Raw genomic sequence first — 19485 nt, forward strand, 5'->3', positions numbered from 1 at the left:
GTTAAAGCCTGAGAGAGATCAGAGGAATAGGAAAAGCCACAGCTAACATCACCTCACCAACTCCGCAGCTTCCAGAGGGCAAGCTACTTCCTGTCTACCCATGTCTATGTACCTGGCTGTTCTGCCATCTGATTTGTTCTCTCTGTCCAGCTACATCACTTCCTCTTCCTGCCCAGCTCTGTCACTTCCTGTCTGTCTGTACAGGCCTCCAGACCTCCATGGTTAACTAGTGTTGGAATTTAAGGCATGTGTCACCGTGCCTGGCTCTGTTCCTCAGTGTGGCCTTGAACTCACAGAGATCTATACAGATCCCTGCCTGCCAAGTGATAGAATTAAAGACATGTGCTACTATTACCTGACTTCTGTATAGTGGCTGGCTTTTTCCACTGATCTCCAGGCAAGTTTTATTGGGAGACACAGTATATTGGGGAACAAAAAAATACATCATCACAGAAGAGCAATGAGAAGCCCTTAGGGCTTTGTATGCCTGGGAGTGACTGGAGTTTTTAGAAAGATTAATTGACTTCTTTCCAGGAAGGAAAAAAAAAAAACTTCCAGAAAGTGGGAGTAAAAATGTATATCTTATCAGTAAAAATTTACCTAAGGAATGGTGGTAAACTGGGTTTCTTAGTTAGGGTTTCCATTGCTGTGAAGAGACACCATGACCACAGCAATTCTTATAAGGGAAAACATTTAATTTGGGTGACTCACAGTTTCAAAGGTTCCATCCATTATCATTGTGGCAGGGAGCATGGCAGCATGCAGACAGGTATGGTGGTGGCTTCATCTTGACCAGAAGGCAACAGGAAAGGCAGTGACATTGGGTGGTATCTTGAGCCTAGGAAACCTCAAATCCTGCCCTCACCATGACACACTTCCTCCAACAAGGCTATACCTAGTCTGACCAAGTCACTGCTCCAAATAGTGACATTCCCTATAAACTTATGGGGGCCAATTACATTCAAACTACCACACTGAGTAAGGAGAATGGCTGAGAAGGACAGTCAGGACTTAACAACGTACTAGATATGAGAGAGGACAGATGAGAAAACCGAGAATGACACACACATTTCTGGTTTAGCAACTGAGAGGGTATAAGAAAGCTATCTGTTAAAAGAATTGAAATGGTTTAGCAAGCAGATTTACAAAGGAAAAGTTGAGGGTCCTATTTTATGTATTCTTCACAAAGTGAGACACATGACTTTTTCCCTGGCAACAGAAAGAATTGCCAGGCCAGGCGATGGTGGAGAACACCTTTAATCTGAGCGCTTGGGAGGCAGAGGCAGGCAAATCCCTTTGAGTTCAAAGCCAGCCTGGGCTACAGAGCTAGGTTCGTGACAGCTAGACCTGTTGTAAGTGTTGCGGTTGCTTTCTCTGCCACAATACTCACCTGATAGATCTGTGTGGGTTACTAACTTTTCCATCTTCATTCTACTTAAGAAAAGACTTTCCAGCCTTCATCAGACTCTGTACTGGACACTAGCATCCTCGCTGCAGCACAGCAAAAGTCAAATTACTATGGTGGATTATTGTTAAATTATTATGCTGCATTGTACTCACAAAACCAAACAGTCATCAGTTTAAAATGTAGGCAATATGGACTGAAGATATAGCTCAGGCTCAGCTGATACAATTCCTGTCTAGCATGCATAAAACTCCAGGTTCAGTCCCCAGTTCTGCATGAACCTGGGTATGGTGGCATATGCATGAAATCCCCAACCTTGGGAAGTGGAGGCAGGTGAATGAGGTACACAGGTCATCCTCAGCTATTTAGTGAGTATAAAGAGCTACATGAGAGGCAGTTTTAAAAAATAATGTCAGGCAAGGTACCAGCTCTGTCCAAAGACACAAATGCCACCTTTCCAGAAAAAAATGAAAAAAGAATTTGATTCAGTGGCATTTTGTACAAGATTACTTTAAAACACAGTCTATTGGGGGGGGGGGGGGGCTGTGTCTCTAAACAAAATGTATGTATGCCAAAATATCTAATCAAAGAAATTAGCTGCCTTGGTGTGTGAAGTCATGAACATAATGCAATATTGAATTGGGTGTAGCAAACACAGCAGAAGACAAACATCACAGAAAACTCCTGCCTTTGAAAATGGGAACCAAAGTTAGGAACACAGAAAGTCCAAGAGCATCATGCATACCTCAAGCTGGCAGCAACTTTGCTTTTTGCTTGGTTTTTAGATTTATTTCTAAAATTTATTATCTACTCCATCTTCATAGAAATGACCAATGCTTTGTATTAGAATATTTCATCACAGAATTACCAGGCTAAATACCTCATTCTTCAGCAATTAATGCCCATTCATTCTTAATTTGCATGAGAGTTGCATGATAAAAATTTATAATATCTTTCTCATTTAGACTAGAGTACATAAAATGAATATGAGCTCAATTACTAAGCACAAAACAGGTTATTTAATTAGCTCCTGTCTGAAGGTAAGAGAGGAATGGAGATATAAATCAAAAGGAGATTGCAAAATTAAGATGACAGCCTTAATAAAGTCTATTCTGTGAGAGTAAAAAAAAAAAATCAATGAAATTATCACTCTACAGGAGCTGGTATTTAGCTGCTATGTTAGGCTGATGATATGCAAGGAGTGTGGAACGGGTACAGTCGTTTTGATCACTGAAGCACACTCAAAATTTCACACCCTCCTTCTGACTTAGAAACATAACAAGTAAGGCAGAGGAAGTTCAAGCCTCAGCTAAACTAATTGCCACAACTGGTGCTTTGCATTGCTGCGAACAGCTGGAGCTTAAAAGCCTACATTTCCCTGCTCCTGGAGTCATGTCTTTTGAGTTCCAGGAAGGCGATCTTAGTCTCTCTGTTTCCAGTCCAAAAGGTCACCAGAGTGTCCTAAAAAGTGAAGCGTGAATCTTGGCTCAGGTGTTGACAGGAATCAGGCTGGTGCTCTAGATCCATCTCATTGCATTCACCACGTGCCCCACGCCCTATCCCAAGGTACCTTTGCACTGGCTCTTCCTGTAACCCAGTACTTCGCAGAGTGCGCCCCCTTGCTTCCACCACCCTTATTCAATATTTGGCCAGGAAGTAAGCCAGAAAGAGGAGCAGGCTCTCGGGGTAGAACCAAGGCCCACCAGTTACTTACTGGCTATTTCACGGGGAAATTTCAGCTTAAGCTCCTTAGCGTTTGTTTACTCATCAGTAAAATTAACATAGCAGTATTTACCTCAGAGAGATTCTTGGTGTATTGAAATACATGCAAAGTAGTTTCGCACTGATGAAATAAAAAATATGCATCAATAACTTACTTAAAATATGCTCATAAAACTTTATTTTGACAAAATTATTATAATATGCAGAAAGGACTTTTGTTTGTGGAATATAGGCGGAATTGTGTTTTCAAAGGTTAAACTCTTAGTATTTATATTTTGGCATAAAATTTTGAAATTTGGGCCTGGAGAGATGGTTCGGCGGTAAAGAGTGTATATTGTACTTTAAGAGAACCCGCATTTTGGATCCCAGCACACATTTTGAGCAGCTCACAATCATGTCTGCCTTAGCTCCTGGGGACTTGACTCCCTCTCCTGGCCTCTCTGCATACCTGCACACATGAGCATTGTGAACACACAACTACCTAGGGATGAGCGAGACAGAATTTAAAGACAACCCAATTTTACATCTTTGATTTGGGAGAAAGGGGTTACTGAGGAGCTCAGAAGAGAGGAAGGGCAGTATCAGACAGACTCCTGGCCCCTATAAATCTCTGTTTAACTGAGATTCAGGAAAAGCTGTCCTTGGCTCTGGAGTCTCATGCATATTTTTTTTCTCTTTTCCTTAATGATTTTTTTTAATGTTATATTTGGGATTCTTCCAAGTAACCAAAGCTTGCTTGATCCACAGTATTCTCTTCTGAAAAATATATAATTGAAAATTGTTAGACAGATATTGTCGAATTTTGTTTCAGAGTATGTAATTATTTTTCTACATATTTTTGATGTGCTATGAAAAACGACATAAGTTGTTATTAGGCAACATGTGCCTATCACTTAGGTATCCCAAAAGGAAAATATTTTAAATAGGAAAAGTGCATGTGAGCTATTACTAGAGGCAGTACAGTAGTCTGTTGATCAATACTAGCCCTAATGCTGACTATTAATAACAATGAGCTTGGAGTATTATATACTTTCTGTACAGGTCCTAAATTTGTCCCAGATTTTCCATAAAAAGTACCAGATTACTGTAAAACATATTCTAGAAAAATAGTGGAGTTTGACAATAACCTGAATGGTTATTCCTATATCCTTAGCCATTGCCCTCCACTCCCGCTGAAGTCTCTCATGACAAAAGGAGTTAACATAGAATAGCATTTGTGAAATGAGGAAGTCTATAAAGAGGCTGATATATATCACTCACATGAGCATTTAACTGAGCATCACGAGTACTTAGACTTGGCCCTTTATCTGTGTTCTTTGAGACTGGCTAGAGATTGGCTTGCAGGTTTTGTTTTGCTCACTAGTACCAAGATAACTGATGAGGAAGATGACGTCAGCCTGGTTCTGTTTGATGAGCCCTTGATTTGCACACTGGTTGTTAAATATTTTAAACTGTTTTCCCTAACTAGTACTAACTCTATGTAGGAGAAATACCAAGGAGTAGGGAACAACAAATTTATCCTTGCAAGTTTTCAAAATCCTTTTCTCGTTTTAATCTTTGTATTTTTTTACATCTTAGGGATATGCATATATGTCTGTGTGTCTTTATGTGAAATTTACTTTTTGAATGCTTGTACTTCAGCATAAAATTAAAATAGTGAAAGACATTGCCTCTAGCTTTCTCCTTGTAAGTTATTGAATCCTAAAGTGTCAATCCAAAGCCCATGAACCTATTAATAATTGAAAAAGATGAAAACATGAATTTGAATGGGAATAGGTGGAATAGGAGGAGATGGAGGAGAAGAAGGGGAGGTGGAAATGGTGGAAATAAAATACTCCTGTAAGAAATTCTTGAAAAAAATTAAAATTTTAAAAATACTAAAATTGTACATTTATATTCTCAGAATATAAGTGGAACTCCTAACCATGTTTTCCCATGTCTTCTCCTCTTTCCCTAACTTAATAGTATTCAGCCATGAAAACAGTGATCAGGCTTAGTGTTGAAGCATTTAATGTTATTACCTTAAATCTTGCTTTAACCTAATGGAAGAAAGGCCAGATGATGATGATCTCAGCATCTCCTAGATTCAGAGAACACCCAAAGTGGACAAAAATAAATGTTCCGAACATGTGTAGGAAGGGAAAGGTAATGGAATTGTGGAGTATAGTAACAGATCAACTTCCAAGGAATATGAGATAGTGAACTCATGTCTCTGGTCCTTAGCTGTCTTTGCCATATGAATGTACGATATGTATTATATTATCTCTAAGATTGCTTCTTGTCATTTAGGGAATTCTAGACACAGCTTTTCAGTTTATTTCAACATCAAAATTTGCAAAGATCAAGTCACACAAAACACTACTCTACAGACAAGACACATGTTCCTCCCTGGGTCAGCTTTCCTTCACATAAAAATCTTAGCAGGCAGCAAAGTACACCTTCACTACGCTGGGATCAAGGAATGAGCCCCCATCTCTCTATCAACATTAAAAACGTGTGCCACAACACACAGCCCATTCTAGAGTTCCAAATTTATACCAAAGAAAACATCAAACTATATAAATAAAACAAAAAGAGGGATTTTTGGAAATGTATTGCCTCTATCTCGTTTCCTCCATTACAATCTTGCTAACTGCTCACAGTAAGTGTTCCTAATATTTCTCCAACCTGCATTTAAGTCTCATGGGGGCCCTAGCAAACACCATTTGTCTTTATGAATAAATCAGCTTTATTTATGAGCCACTTAATTAACCTAGGAGTCGGATTTAAAAAAAAAAAGACATTAGAGCATTTAGAGTATTTCTTTTGGTGTGTACTTGACCTACTTAGAGTCTTTTATTGATAACCCTGCATCTAGGCAACAGGCAAAAGTATATGTCCTCGATTTCAATGTAATTTTGTATTATTGAAGTATTTCTCCCCAAAACTTTCTCCTTTATGTAAGTATCACTTTTAATTGCAACTTTCATGCAGCTTTGTCACAGCAATCATGTCTTGTTTTTAATTTTCTAACAACATCACAGTTAAGGATCTGTGGGCGTAAAACATGTTTGAGGAGAACATCTAAATGACTAAAGGATATGAGATGTTTCTCAAAGCTGCCATAGCTAATCTGATTTAATAGAGTCTTAATGGCTGTGGATCTTCCGAAGGTTTGACAAGCTTAGGAACTTGGCAGCCATCTTTAGATCTCTATTCCAGCCAATTCCATTTCAGGTCCACGGAGGCCAAAGGTCTTGGATGGTCACTTGGCTAATCAGTTAGGAAACATCTGTTCAGTATGCCTGATGTGCAGTATACTATGAAGTCAAAAAAGCCAGTTTTCAGCCCATGAAAACACAATCTTAGAGAACTCCAAACTAGCAAAGGACCTAGTTTTATTGGGATTATAAAACTGAATTCTCAAGACAGGGTTTCTGTGTAGCTTTGCGCCTTTCCTGGAACTCACTCTGTAGTCCAGGTTGGCCTCTAACTCACAGAGATCTGCCTGCCTCTGCCTCCCGAGTGCTGGGATTATCGCCCGGCACCAAAGTCTTGATCATATATTTAACCAATAAATATTGAGGAAACACTTTGTAAGTTTTCCAGTAAGAATATGCAAGTTTTTCTGTACTCGGAAATAGTAAAGTTAGGATATCTAAGTGGGCATGGGAATCAAGAGTGAGGTTATAATGCATGTGAGTGCAGCATTAAAACAGATTCCCTTTCAGTGATATGCCAAAGCTACAGAATCATGAATGGGGATGGAATTATGACTCGATTGACAACTCATGTGTGAGAGACACTTGCATGGTCTTGAGGATCTCCCAGGAAATGTTGGGTGACCTAAAATGAGAAAAGAGTTCCCAGCAGAAGCTACTCAGTGCTGGGAAACTCCTTGTAGGCAAGCCTTACCTGTGGCCTGTTTCAATACGTAAAAGTTTTACATTTTTCCACACTGATAAGTTAGCTATTTTTGGATCATTTCTAGATTATTCTATCATTTTATTGCTATTCTAAATGGTACTTTGTTTATAACCATACTATCTAATTTGTTATTGCTTGTTAAAGAATGCTTCTGCTCGTAAAAGTTATTTGATATCTGCTAAACCTATTGAAACCTCTTGTTAGTTCTAATAGCCTGTTGATTACACTGTTCTTTCAGCTGTTACTATCTTCTCCATTTTCTCAGTGCTTAGGGTCAGCCCATTATGGCTCCCAGGCCTACCACCTGTTTTTATTTGATAAGGTTTTATTAGCACACACTCACCTGTCAATTGGCAGGCATTTGTCCAAGACTATTTGCAAAGTACAATGAGAGAGTTAAGCCCTTCTACCCACAATGTCCAAATGAATACTGTGCTCTCTGACCTTTTACTAAAAAGCTTTGCTGACTTCTGAGACTGATGCTGTCATTAAATTTCAAAAAACTATCTATCAATAGTGCCTCTACTGATTTCAGTTAGTGTCTTTACATACAGAGACAAAGAGAGAATTAATTTAGAACAACATGAAGAAAATTTTAGTATGTATGAGTATCCTCAAAGGAGACAAAATAAATAGCTCAATATCCTATACTTAGTTGCACATACTGGATACAGCAAGTTACCTCAGGCATTCAAGTAAGCAGACACTCTCCTGGCCAAGCAGAGATACGTGCTCGAGCCTTCTGGAAAAAGTTCTCTCTGCATTAACTATTGAATAGAAAGGAAGGCAGTGCAGATATTATTTAGGACAAAGAATGCATTTACTTTCATTTTTCATGGGTTTAGAGATCATTCTAAGGTCCTGATAGTAAAACACACATGGTATACTGCCTTACCTTTCTCTAGCAATGAGAAGATTCTTGTTTAGACTGTGGGTAGTGATACATGGAATCCTCTGGTGGTTTTTTTTTGTTTGTTTTTTGGTTTTTTTTTGTCACTTTGACACAAACTAGAGTATCTGGGAAGAGGGCACCTCAGCTGAGGAACTGAGTCCATCAGATGAGCCCATGGCACATGGGAGGTGCATTTCTGGATTAATAATTGATGGGGCAGGGCCTAGCCCACTGTGGGTGGTGCCACCCCTGGGTCATATAAGAAAGCAGGCTGAGCACAGTATGGAAAGCAAGCCAGTAAGAAATATTTTTCATGGTCCCTGCCATGTTAGTGCCCTGACATCTCTCAGTGATGGACTAGGATGATGATGTGTAAGTCAAATAAGCTGTTTCCTCTCTAAATCTCTTTTGGTCATAGATTTTATCTCAGAAACAGAAGTAAACCTCGACCAATCCTCAGAATTTCATCAGATTTCCCTTCATACTAAGGAAAAAATTGTGCTTTTTTTTTTTTAAAGGCCACAATGGTAAACTCAGCCAAGGAAACTTGTGTGACTAATCAGATATTTCCAAATATTTTTAGGTTAATGGAACATACACCATGTGACTTGTTTTTCAAGAAAGTCAATGCAGAAACTTTTTCCAAAACAATTTTGGCAATTATTTTTTTTTTCAGTAGATAATCCCACTCAGTGGAAGTTAGTAAATGTTCGTTCCATCTGTGGTTTAATTTAGCAAGCACAGATTCCAGCTAAGGCAGACGTTGGCAAAAATCTTTCGGTGCACAGTTTTGCAAACTGTCTTCCTTCTGCCGGCACAGTGCTCTGCAAATTGTACTTAAACAAGAGCAGCATGGGGCTGATTTCACTTTCATCGTCTGTAAATTGTCATTTCTTTCCTTAAATCCTGTGTTCCTACAGACATGGGACAGACAACCCTTAATAAGTGTCCAGATTTTAAATCTGAAGCAATCTCTACCCACAAGATCATCAACAAAGTTGTGGCTTTCAATTGCCTCATTGCTGGTAGAACTCCATTCCTGGGATCTCCCACCATGACTGGCTCACAAAGGACAGGTTTATTCATGTCAGGTCAGACATCTTGCTTCACTCAGAGTTAGGATAGGGCACTCAAGGTGTTTTAGTCAAGCTATCAGCAGCAGCAGCACCTGGGAGCTACTTGGAACTACCGCTCCAAAACCTCGGGCTTTCATTCTGCTCTGGAAATTAGAAACTAAAGCCCTCGGGTGACTGCAATCACAGAATGAATGACTGCTTCTGAATAAACACCAGGGAACTTCTAGCCAGGTTTCCTCACAAAATCAGCTTTTACACACAGTAAGCAATTCATCATTGTTTAAGTATGCCATATCACCAGGCAACGTACCAAAAACCAGTAGCCTTGTAAAAGTTGTAAAAACAGAAATCAGGACAGTGTTAACCTTGGTGAGCCCCAGCCTCCTTTGCCAAGCGTACTGAATACTTTATGATTGATGTTAATATTTATTAAGTTCTACTGTAGCATAAACAGAACAAAGACCTTGCCTTTTGGGAACTTTGACATCAGGAATTTCAGGGGCTTTATGTAACTCTTACAACTGTTATAGTGGATGTCTAGTTCCAAAGAACAGAAAACATTGAAACTGCATTTTCATAAGCCCAGGCTGGTTTATCAACCTCTCAGATAAATATATAAAGGAAAGTGTGTCTTTTTAAGGTTGGACATGATGGGAAAATCATTTCATCTATATGGAAGAAAAATGTAGCAGATTATGTTTCCTGGGTGAACCAGAGTGTATTGTATACATTCCCTCTAGTTTATCTTGGTTAAGTAGATATACCTAAACTTTAATATCTCCCACCTTTGTGAAGATGGAAAAAGGATTCAGGAGTAATTCTGTCAATGGCCTTGCTTTGTAAACCACCAGACCATCTGTGGATCAATTAAGTTCAAACGTGTCCAGGTGGTCAGAGAAATGACCTAAAAAGATATGTCTGTATTTTACACAGCCTTTTGTTTCCCCACAAACAGAAAGGAAACAGATTTGATTTTTGATGTAAAAAATAAAGGCCGAAATAGTTAAAATAAAAGAAGTAGCCAAATAAAATGCAGCCTGCACCAGATGTAGCCCGGATTAGATGGAGCACTTCCACATGGGTTTCCCAAAATACTGTTCACAATATACTTGGAGAGAAGTGCTTCTCTTATTCATACAATAAGTCGAGGTTACTCATTATATGCACTGATGTTACTGTAAGCGGCAGTGAAAATCATCTTTATGTACTGTAACTGCTACTGTATATTCAGATCAGTCTGTTCTTACTGATAATTCTTTGTTCATATTTATAGAGCTATAAATATGGATCACTCTATATACCAAGAAACTAACCCTATGTGTCTAGAAAAACAAGCTACACAGTTGATGTTAGTAAATGAAAACCACAAGGATATATAGTAAATGACTCCCGTGGCGGGAAAACAGCATGTGCCCCTAACTATTCTAGGCCATGTTGAAAGTGCCCCATGCCTCCTATCTTTTCTTCTTGCCACACCTTCCCGTTCATCTCACTGTTCTCACATTCCTGTCATTACTGAGATAGGTTTTGTGAATGACAAAGAAAAAAACTAAATTTTTATTCCTCAAGATTCAATATACAATGGAGGAAATATCTTGTTTATAGTTATCTATAAAGATGATGATAGGAAACAGTCACACTGTTGAGAGGTGCCCTGGAGTTTTTAAGGTGTTTTATGTCCATAGTGATTTACTGAATGCCTATTAAGAGACTGGGAATCTAAGATAGGAATACAAGTATGAAAAACACAGATACATCACTTGGTGATACGTTTTCTCATCTGGGTGAAAGCTATTAAATACATAAACAAATGAGAGAGTCTTACATTGGGATAAGTAACATGAAGGAAAGGAAATGCTAATAGAAATTAGTAGTAGGGGCAGAGTTTAGAAAGAATGGGCAGAAAACATTACTTTGAGGATTTGAAGTAAAACGTAAATCAGCAAAGGGTCATTTATATGAATGTCACAGAGAACATAAAGCAAATGAATATATGCCCCACAAATCACATCATGGCTCACTGAAGCATCATTGGCAATAGCTAAATATGGCAGCTGCCCAAATGGTCATCAGTCAGTGTTGCAGTATGTTGCATCTTACCTCTTCCCACCTCCATCCTTAAAATGGAGCTTTATTAAGAACTAGGATCATTATGAGTCCAGATAATTAAAATGAGGTCATCCTGCAATAGATGGGGCTTTCATCCACAGAGAAGATATAGAGAAAGAGTCATCTGAAAACAAAGGCAGATATTTGAATGGCATAACTACAAGCCAAGGAACACTGCAGATTAACAGCTACCTTCAGAACCTAGAAAGAAGCAAGACCCAGAGTCATAGAGCTCAGAACTGTACATGCCTCCAGAACTATGGCAAAATGTGTTACTTTCAACTGCTTGCTTTGTAGTTTTTTGTTATAGTAGCACTATGAAACTAATGCAAATTTTCATCTTATAAATAAAATGTGGGATATTCCTACAGTGGCATCCTTTTTTTAAAACAGGTCAAACAGAATGTTGGTGTGCTATAGCATGGGCCTTGAAAGCATGTCATGTAAAAGAAGCCAGATAAGGATGACACCAACTGGGGACTGGAGAGAAGCAGTCAGTTAAAAACTATGGCTGCTCTTTCCATGGATCCAGATTCAGTTCCCAGAACCTACATGGCTGCTCACAACTGTCCAGAATGTTATTTCCAAAAGATCTGGTCCCCCCTTCTGAATTCCAAAGGAACCAGACATATATGTGATGCACATACATACACAAGGGAAACACTCATGAAAATAAAATAAAAAGAAGTAAATATTTTTAAAAGGATGCAGATATATGATCCCATTACTATGAAATGCCCAGAGCAGTTAGATTGTGCTGAAAGCAGGTCAGAGGCTGCTGCAGTCTGTGCTGTGTTGTACTGGGGCTGGAAATTAGCAGTAATGGGCATCACAGATATGGTTTGGGTATTGAAAGTGCTCAGAAACCAGATTATGGTGACAGTGGAATGTGTAAACAAACTTGATAAGAATCATTGAACTGTACCATTAAAATTAGTAAATTGTTAATATGCAAGTTATATCTTAAAAAATGTTTGTTTGGTTGTTTTTTTAAGTACTATGGAAACGGTAAGAAATGAAGCAGAAGAAATGTTGGTTCTTTCCAGTCATTCACAAACCACAGTGGGCTAGAGAGTACAGTATTCAGAGGGGTAGAATGGGAGTTTTATGTAACAGTTCTACAAAAGGAGACTCCAAATCCACACTCTAATAGATAGAACTTTTAGGATAGGGAAATAGATATTCGACAATCTGGACATTGAGTCTCCATGCACACTGATGCTCAGAATAGGGTTATATAAAATACACTTTCTCCTCGCTATACTCTTCATAGATTCACTAGAGAAGCATGATGTACATGTAATGACAATATAAAAAGGTAAGACAGGGACAAAGCCAATCACTTCCAAGGCATCCTTGCTGCTAATATTTTTAACCTTATTGTCTCCTCTCCATTCAACATGCGATATACTGCCATGCAAATTGTCTCGATTTCCTGGGGAGACAAAGACTTCCTCCTCTTAAGGCATCTCTTTTTTTTTTTCAATTAACACCAATCTCAGAGTATACAGCCACATGCACAGCACCAAAGGTGTTAACGTGCTCTCCGCACTCCAAGTCATACTACTGATATTTATGGGATGATGATTCAACCGTACAGACGGTTTGTTAGCAAGTTCAGCAGCTGCGTGTGAATGCTGTTGTTAGTATGCACCACACCATTACCCAGTCAGCTTTGTGCTAATGCTCAAAGGGAAGCAGTCAAATGTAGGTGCTAGAGGAATTATGGCAGAGACTTGATGAAAAAAAAGGGAAATAGCTTTGTTTGCGAACAAGCCAAATGTGGCTCTGGTGTGTTTTAATTTACTTTGACAGTTTTATATACTACAATAGAGAAAGGTCAGAGTAAAAGGTGAAGACTCAAGCCTTGAGTTTTAACTTTGACCATTAACTAGATATTGGTGGGACTGAAAATAGAGTGTTAGCCCCTTTGAAATTACAGCATCCCTTGTAAAAGGAAGGATGGCTATCAACAGCAGTTGTACGCTTTTGAGAACTCAAGTTGTCTCGATCCCTTGCTCTAAAAGGCCCTAACTATGACCGCCCCTAGATGCACAGAAGTGTGTATTCAGGAACATCAAACTTAATGACCCTAGAAGAGATGGTTCAGCAGTTAAAAGCACTTATTTCTGCAGAGGACCAAGATTCAGTTTCCAGCATGCACATAGAGGCTCATCACCATCTGTAACTCCAGTTCCAGGGGATCCAGTGGCTTCCACTGACTTCCTTAGATACCACACACTCAGACTGCCTACATACATGCATGCAGGCAAAACACTCATATATATAAAGTAAATGAATCTAAAAAGATTCTTTTTAAGGACAGTGGGGAAGTTATCTCAAAGTCCCTTCTACAGCTAGTCTTTAGTCTAGAAAAAGAAAAGACAAGCAAACAGCAACGTCAGAACTGTGTTCGAGTTCACCCCTCCACAATAGCCCTCACAGCAAACCCAGCAACACTGGAAATATCTAACTCATAGTGCTGAGCTGTTCTTTTGTGGACTGATTAGATCCTTGTGGTGCCACTCCGTTTTCTGAACCAGCACGTGGAAAGTGTTTGCAAAATGAATAAAATCAGTTTGCTTTGTTCCTGCACCTGTGCCCATCCGTTCCTTGTTACTCTTTTCTTCTGAAACCTTTCATTTCTCTTTGCTCTGACTAAGGAGTGGGGATGGGGGGGGCAATATGAGAGATGAACTGGAGCAACCATTCATTTTGCAATGAACTTGATAACCCCAAACTCTTTGCCAGTACTGTTGAATCAATAATTATGGAATTATCCAGAGATGAAATAGAAATAAGCATATTAAACTAGTGGGCAGCCTTAGCTAATGAGTCAAGATAATATTGATAGGTATTGATAGAAAGTAAATGATATGTTTTTAGTCACAACATTGGGTTGTCACTGTGACTGTCATCTTTCTCCATATGGGGGATTATGACTACCAAGGTAGGACAAGCACATGTAAAAATTGCAGGCTGTAAGTCCTAACCATTTGTTATGGGTTGACAACATAGAATACAGCTTCTGAGGCTGCCTTGAATGTACTTGCTTAGATCCCTTCAGATTGGCCTCTGGTGTGAATAAACACTGTGGCCAGAGAATGACTCTGAGAAACCACTATGTGGACACCACAAAGGATGTATTTTTAAAGTGTTTATAAATAGTTTAATGTTCTGTGCCATGTGTTCCCAAGGGAGTGGTATTTCTACTGACTAGGAGTATATCAATTCTTTTTCCTTCCCCACCCCAAGCGACCTTTACAAAGTACTTCTGAGAAGCACAGAGAATGTAATCCTCTGTAGGTGGTGTAAATGCTGTGACATGAATTTTTCTCTCCAAGAGACTGGAAGAAAAGCTGGAGTCACATGGTATTGGAGTAGAGCCTATTTCAGATGAAGGAATTAAGTGTGCGCCTATCAGTGCACAGGAGTATTTTAGGTGACAGGAAAAACTTATGTACATCTTGACGGAACCTCTGAGACTTAGTTTCTTTGTTTGTTCACAGGGGTGATGGGTGAATATGAGCCCAAAATAGAAGTGCAGTTTCCAGAAACAGTCCCAGCTGAGAAAGGAACAACGGTCAAGTTGGAATGCTTTGCCTTAGGAAAGTAAGTTCTGGTTGTCCCTCCTCCCCTTAGCTCTGGCAGGTAGAGAATTATCTTCGGTGCTCACAGCGATGGTTTCTGAGCTGTCTGAAAATCAAGTCGTCTTTCTCTCTCTGTAATTCTGTGCTTGCATCTTTGATTCTGTCCTCTTCCTATGGAGAAAGACAGGTAATGGCTCCAGAAGGATTGGGCTGCCACGATTGACATGGTCACAAAGGAGAGGAGAACAGATGACTCTGAAAAAGTATTTCATTCTATGATTATGACCTGTAATGCACATGCTGTCTAGCCCAGAATGACAGGAAAACAATGGCCTTCATTTGAGGTACAGGCAAGCTGACTATTGGGAAAAATGGGAACTTTCATGCTGGGCCCGTTTACAGAGGATACATAAAATTTTTTCTTGAATTTCTTTTCAAATTGCTAAACTCTTCTCTCTCATTTGGATTCCCTTCTGCTCTTGTTAGACATAGAGAAGAGCTGCTTTCTAAGAGTCTATCTTAGAGTGGTCTGAAAATTATTCACAACTTTATTATTCCATCTGGATTTCACTTAAAGAAACCTACTTGGAAAGCACTTAGCCTTTCCATAGAGGATCTGCCAGAGGGCATCAGAAAGGAAATGTAGATCAGCTGGGATTTTTATATGCCAGTAACCAACAGGAATGGTTTGGCTTCCACAACGTAAACCACCACCAGCAGAGAGAATGCTGGGGCCCTTAGGGATTTTAATGGTCTACATTAGTGTTTTTGCCCAGTCCCATCTAGCCTGCTACTCATTCTTAATTCTGTCTGTTTCCTCTGTGCCTAAGTATTGACAAAAGTCACAACACGAGTTCTTGCTCAGTCCTTGTCTCAGTGTATAATATTCTGAAATGAAATGTCTTGTGATTCACAGAAACTTTAGGCGTTCTTTGCATTTCCAATTTTATTTTCAACTCTAATGGAATGATTGTTTTCAAGTTGTGGCAGTGTGGACCACAGCAGTATCTTTACTTTGATGAGGTTTCACACAGTGGTAATTTTGTATCTCCTAAAAACTTACCACAGTGTATAAATTATGACATAGCTACAGGACCAAGTGTTGCACAGACATGAAAAGCAAGCTGTAAAGCCACATGTGAGACACAGAAAATGGCAATGATTTGTTCCTGAGCAGAAAGGCAGATTGCACACATTGTGATGTGGTTGATCTTAATTTTTAAAGTCTTTCTGTGAACCTATGAAACAACCAGGGAGATAGCAAGAGCAGGTGACTCAATCGTTGGGGTCTATATTTGGCAATCTTTGCAAGATGACACTTTACAAAACCCTCCCTGGAGAAAGCAAAATTCACATTCCTCACACTTCCAAAGGGACTATGAATTAAAGTCTATTCACAATGCTTGAATGGTGGTAAAATAAAAACAAAAGACACAAATTGGGTTCCTCAAATCCACACAGAAATGTTTGGATATGCATGTCTAGCTATTGAAACACACCATCATGGCCCACTTAAGAGTAGAAGACAAGCCTAAGTACAGTTGTGTTTAAAGGCATATATTAAGTATATATATGATTGAATATAAAGGCCCCTGTAATGTGCTTCTGATGGAGCCCTCCTGCATCTTGAGTTGGTGTCTGCTTAATGAACTTAAATTATTTTAAAACAAATATAGTAGATTTGATAGCTTTAATTTTTTAAATACCAACTCAATTTTCCCAGAGAAGATTGGCAAGTCTTTAGTGTAATTACTTCTCTGTGAATGTTTCTATGAAAAATAAATAAGTAAATAATTGTATCCCCTGCTAGGAAGCCACAATCCTAAAAGCTGCAGTTAGCTTAAAAACCACTCATTTGCAGACACGCTGCCCTCCTTGGCAATTTAAGATGTGTTCCAAACAGTTATGGCAAGAGGATGATAGATGCCTTGAGAGTACATTAAGACCCCACAGATTGCTCTTTTCTTCTTCTTGCTACTTTAATTATTGTTTCCACAAACCACCTTCCAAATGGACCACTATAAATTGGAGAGATCACCAATATGTAAATGACAATAAGGACAACTGTGTTACCCAGCTCAGGTTGTCATGAGTGAATTGCTCCTCTAGGACAGCAATTAGGTTGTAGTTTCCACATTTTATGAGCTCATTACTTTTACTATCCCTTGTTCAATATGTGGGTGTAACTTACAGTGTGCTATTCACATTGCTGGATATAACATTTAGAAGAATACGTTGTTTCTGCTCTCTACTACTGCATCACAAACTTAGAAGGCCCGAACTGCTGACGCCATGTCATTATCTCATGATCTCTGGGTTGAATCCAAGCAAAGCTTAGCTGGGTGAATTTTTGGTCTGTGTGATGCCTCTAAGGTTCCCATGGTGTGAAACTGGCACACAGTAGTGTGGAGACCTCAAAGAAGTGTTCACATTTCTGGCATCTTGGAGGCAAGGTTGGATGATGAGGCCAATTGGGTCTATTGTTAGGAGAACCTCCATGAATCAACCTCTGTGTGGCAGGATTAAGGTGAACTTCACATAGGTGCCTGAAAGAGAGTGTTCCAAGCATGGAATCTGTCTGTCTCTTAATGCCTGAATCTAGAAATCAACTCAATATCACTCCTGTCTACTTATTAGTCAGGTTGAAGAACCCAACAAGTTTGGGGGGAGTAGATATGGACCCAATCTCAGTGGGAGGGATGTGTGGGAAGTTTCCTCCTCTTTAATTCCACCATGTATGTGCCTAAACATTTTTATTTTAATAGCTACAATTTAGAAAAACCTGATATATTAGAAAATTATAAAATTAACTTATTAAAAATGCTCCGTTCCATGGTAATGGTACATAGGAGCTTGATTACATTCTTTAATGTTAAGAATGTTGATTTTTAAGAAAAACATGAAGTGAATAACGCTAGAGATAGAGATGTTGCTTAAATAATGGTAATATAGGAATGAAATTTGGGGAATGTTTTAATGTGCTCCTAACTTTGGAGACAATGGAAGGGGTTATCAGCGTCAATTTAAAAATGAGATAGAGCTTTCTTTAATTTGATCCATCCCATTTTCTTCTCACTCTCAGCCCAGTCCCAACTATTCTGTGGCGGAGAGCTGATGGAAAGCCGATAGCAAGGAAAGCCAGAAGACACAAGTCAAATGGAATTCTGGAAATTCCCAATTTTCAGCAGGAAGATGCTGGCTCATATGAATGTGTGGCTGAAAACACTAGAGGCAAAAACGTAGCTAAGGGACAGTTAACCTTTTATGGTAAGTTTTCAGTTCTACTTATTATTTGGCATGCAACAGAACTGTTTCATAGTAAAAGCATGCACTGGCAGGTCTGCAGTTGGAGGGGGTTTCTTTGGTTGGTTTGTTTTTTGGTTTTTTGGTTTTTGGTTTTTGGTTTTTGTTTTTTTTTGTTTTTTTGTTGTTTTTTTTTTGAATCGTGTAGAATAGGATTGTTTAAGGCTCTTCCTTTTCTATATAATTAGCATGACCTCGATGACTCTGGGTGTGGAAAGTGTAGGTGGGGGCAAGGATGTTGAAAGAGCAGAGAGGAAGGAATTAAGCTGATGTGTTTAGGAGGTGGATGGTAGTGTGAACACACTCCTACAAGAGACTATTTCCTGTTATTCTCTCCCATTGAGATATAAGCCTGACACCAGAAATCATTTGTTATTCGTGTGTGTGTGTGTGTGTGTGTGTGTGTGTGTGTGTGTGTGTGTGTGTGTGTTTGAAGCTCTGTGTTTCATTTGAATTTTGAATTGAGGCTCATCCTAATCCTTTGTAATTGCTCCTACTCAACAGCAATTTAATATGGTAGAATAAACATTTCAAAATGTACACTGCCCAAATTTAGTTCTCAGAGTGGACCTCAGAGAAGAGCATAAAAAATATCTCATCACATAGATTTTTTTTTAATGTGAAGGTTTTCCCTTTTCTGATCAAATCATCTGTATTGACTTAAATATAAGTGCAAAATCTGTGCCACCTGGTTCTTATTGAGTGTATCCTACAAAGCTCCATAAGCTATTGATCTGCAATCTAGAAGAGGGCTGTACTGGAAATGCATTCTGAAACAAATTTGAGAGATGACAAGTTAATTTATTTTTATTTAGTTTTGTTTGTTTTGATTTTGAGAGAGGGTCTCTCTGTTTTGTAGCTCTGGCTGTCATGGACTTCACAGTGTAAACTAAACTGGCTTTGAACTCTCAGTGATGGGATTAAAGGCATATGCCACCACACCTGGCCATTAACACTTACTTCTACATGCTCTTCCTCCAAACTCCTTTAGTTTTAAGATAAGCTAAGGACTAGTTAGTCATCATATGAAGCATTTTGGAAGCAGATTCGAAAGCAAGAAACATACCCAGCACCAGCCATTGACCTTCTTAAACTCAACTCTCAGCACTTAGACTCGCACACCCCTGAAGTCACTGGTATGGCAAGATTCTAGAAAGTTCTTTATAAAATGATCAGGACAACAGTAGTCTGAGAAAAAAAAAAACTACTACAATGTATTTGTCTTTCCACCTATACCAAATGAGAGATTTGATATTTGGTCTTTTACTTTCCTAAGTTATGAGAGTTGATGTTTTATTTGATGGATTGGAATGTGTAACATATCACAGTTAGCTGGAAACTCACAAGAGCCAAGGTTACAGATTTATTTGGTGAGAAGCAATTGCCATGTATTTTTAACTATTTGGGATTTATTTTTCTCACCCTCCTGATAATTATTTTCCTTTATGTCAGATAGCAACCACTTTACTTGACTTAAGCAAA

The 19485-nt window shown here is 38.9% G+C and overlaps 1 protein-coding gene across 3 annotated transcripts in view; it reads left to right on the forward strand.

The window, feature by feature from the left end:
* Cntn4 (contactin 4) overlaps positions 1-19485 on the forward strand; it is a 1000458-nt gene that overhangs the window by 783199 nt on the left and 197774 nt on the right. For all 3 annotated transcript variants that reach the window (XM_036181073.1, XM_036181074.1, XM_036181075.1), the window contains 2 exons: positions 14620-14722; positions 17783-17967. In XM_036181073.1, the coding sequence (XP_036036966.1) occupies positions 14620-14722; positions 17783-17967 (288 nt within the window). The remainder of the gene's footprint in view (positions 1-14619; positions 14723-17782; positions 17968-19485) is intronic.

The sequence above is a fragment of the Onychomys torridus genome, chromosome 3, assembly GCF_903995425.1.
Source record: "Onychomys torridus chromosome 3, mOncTor1.1, whole genome shotgun sequence".
Classification (NCBI taxonomy): Eukaryota; Metazoa; Chordata; class Mammalia; order Rodentia; family Cricetidae; genus Onychomys; species Onychomys torridus.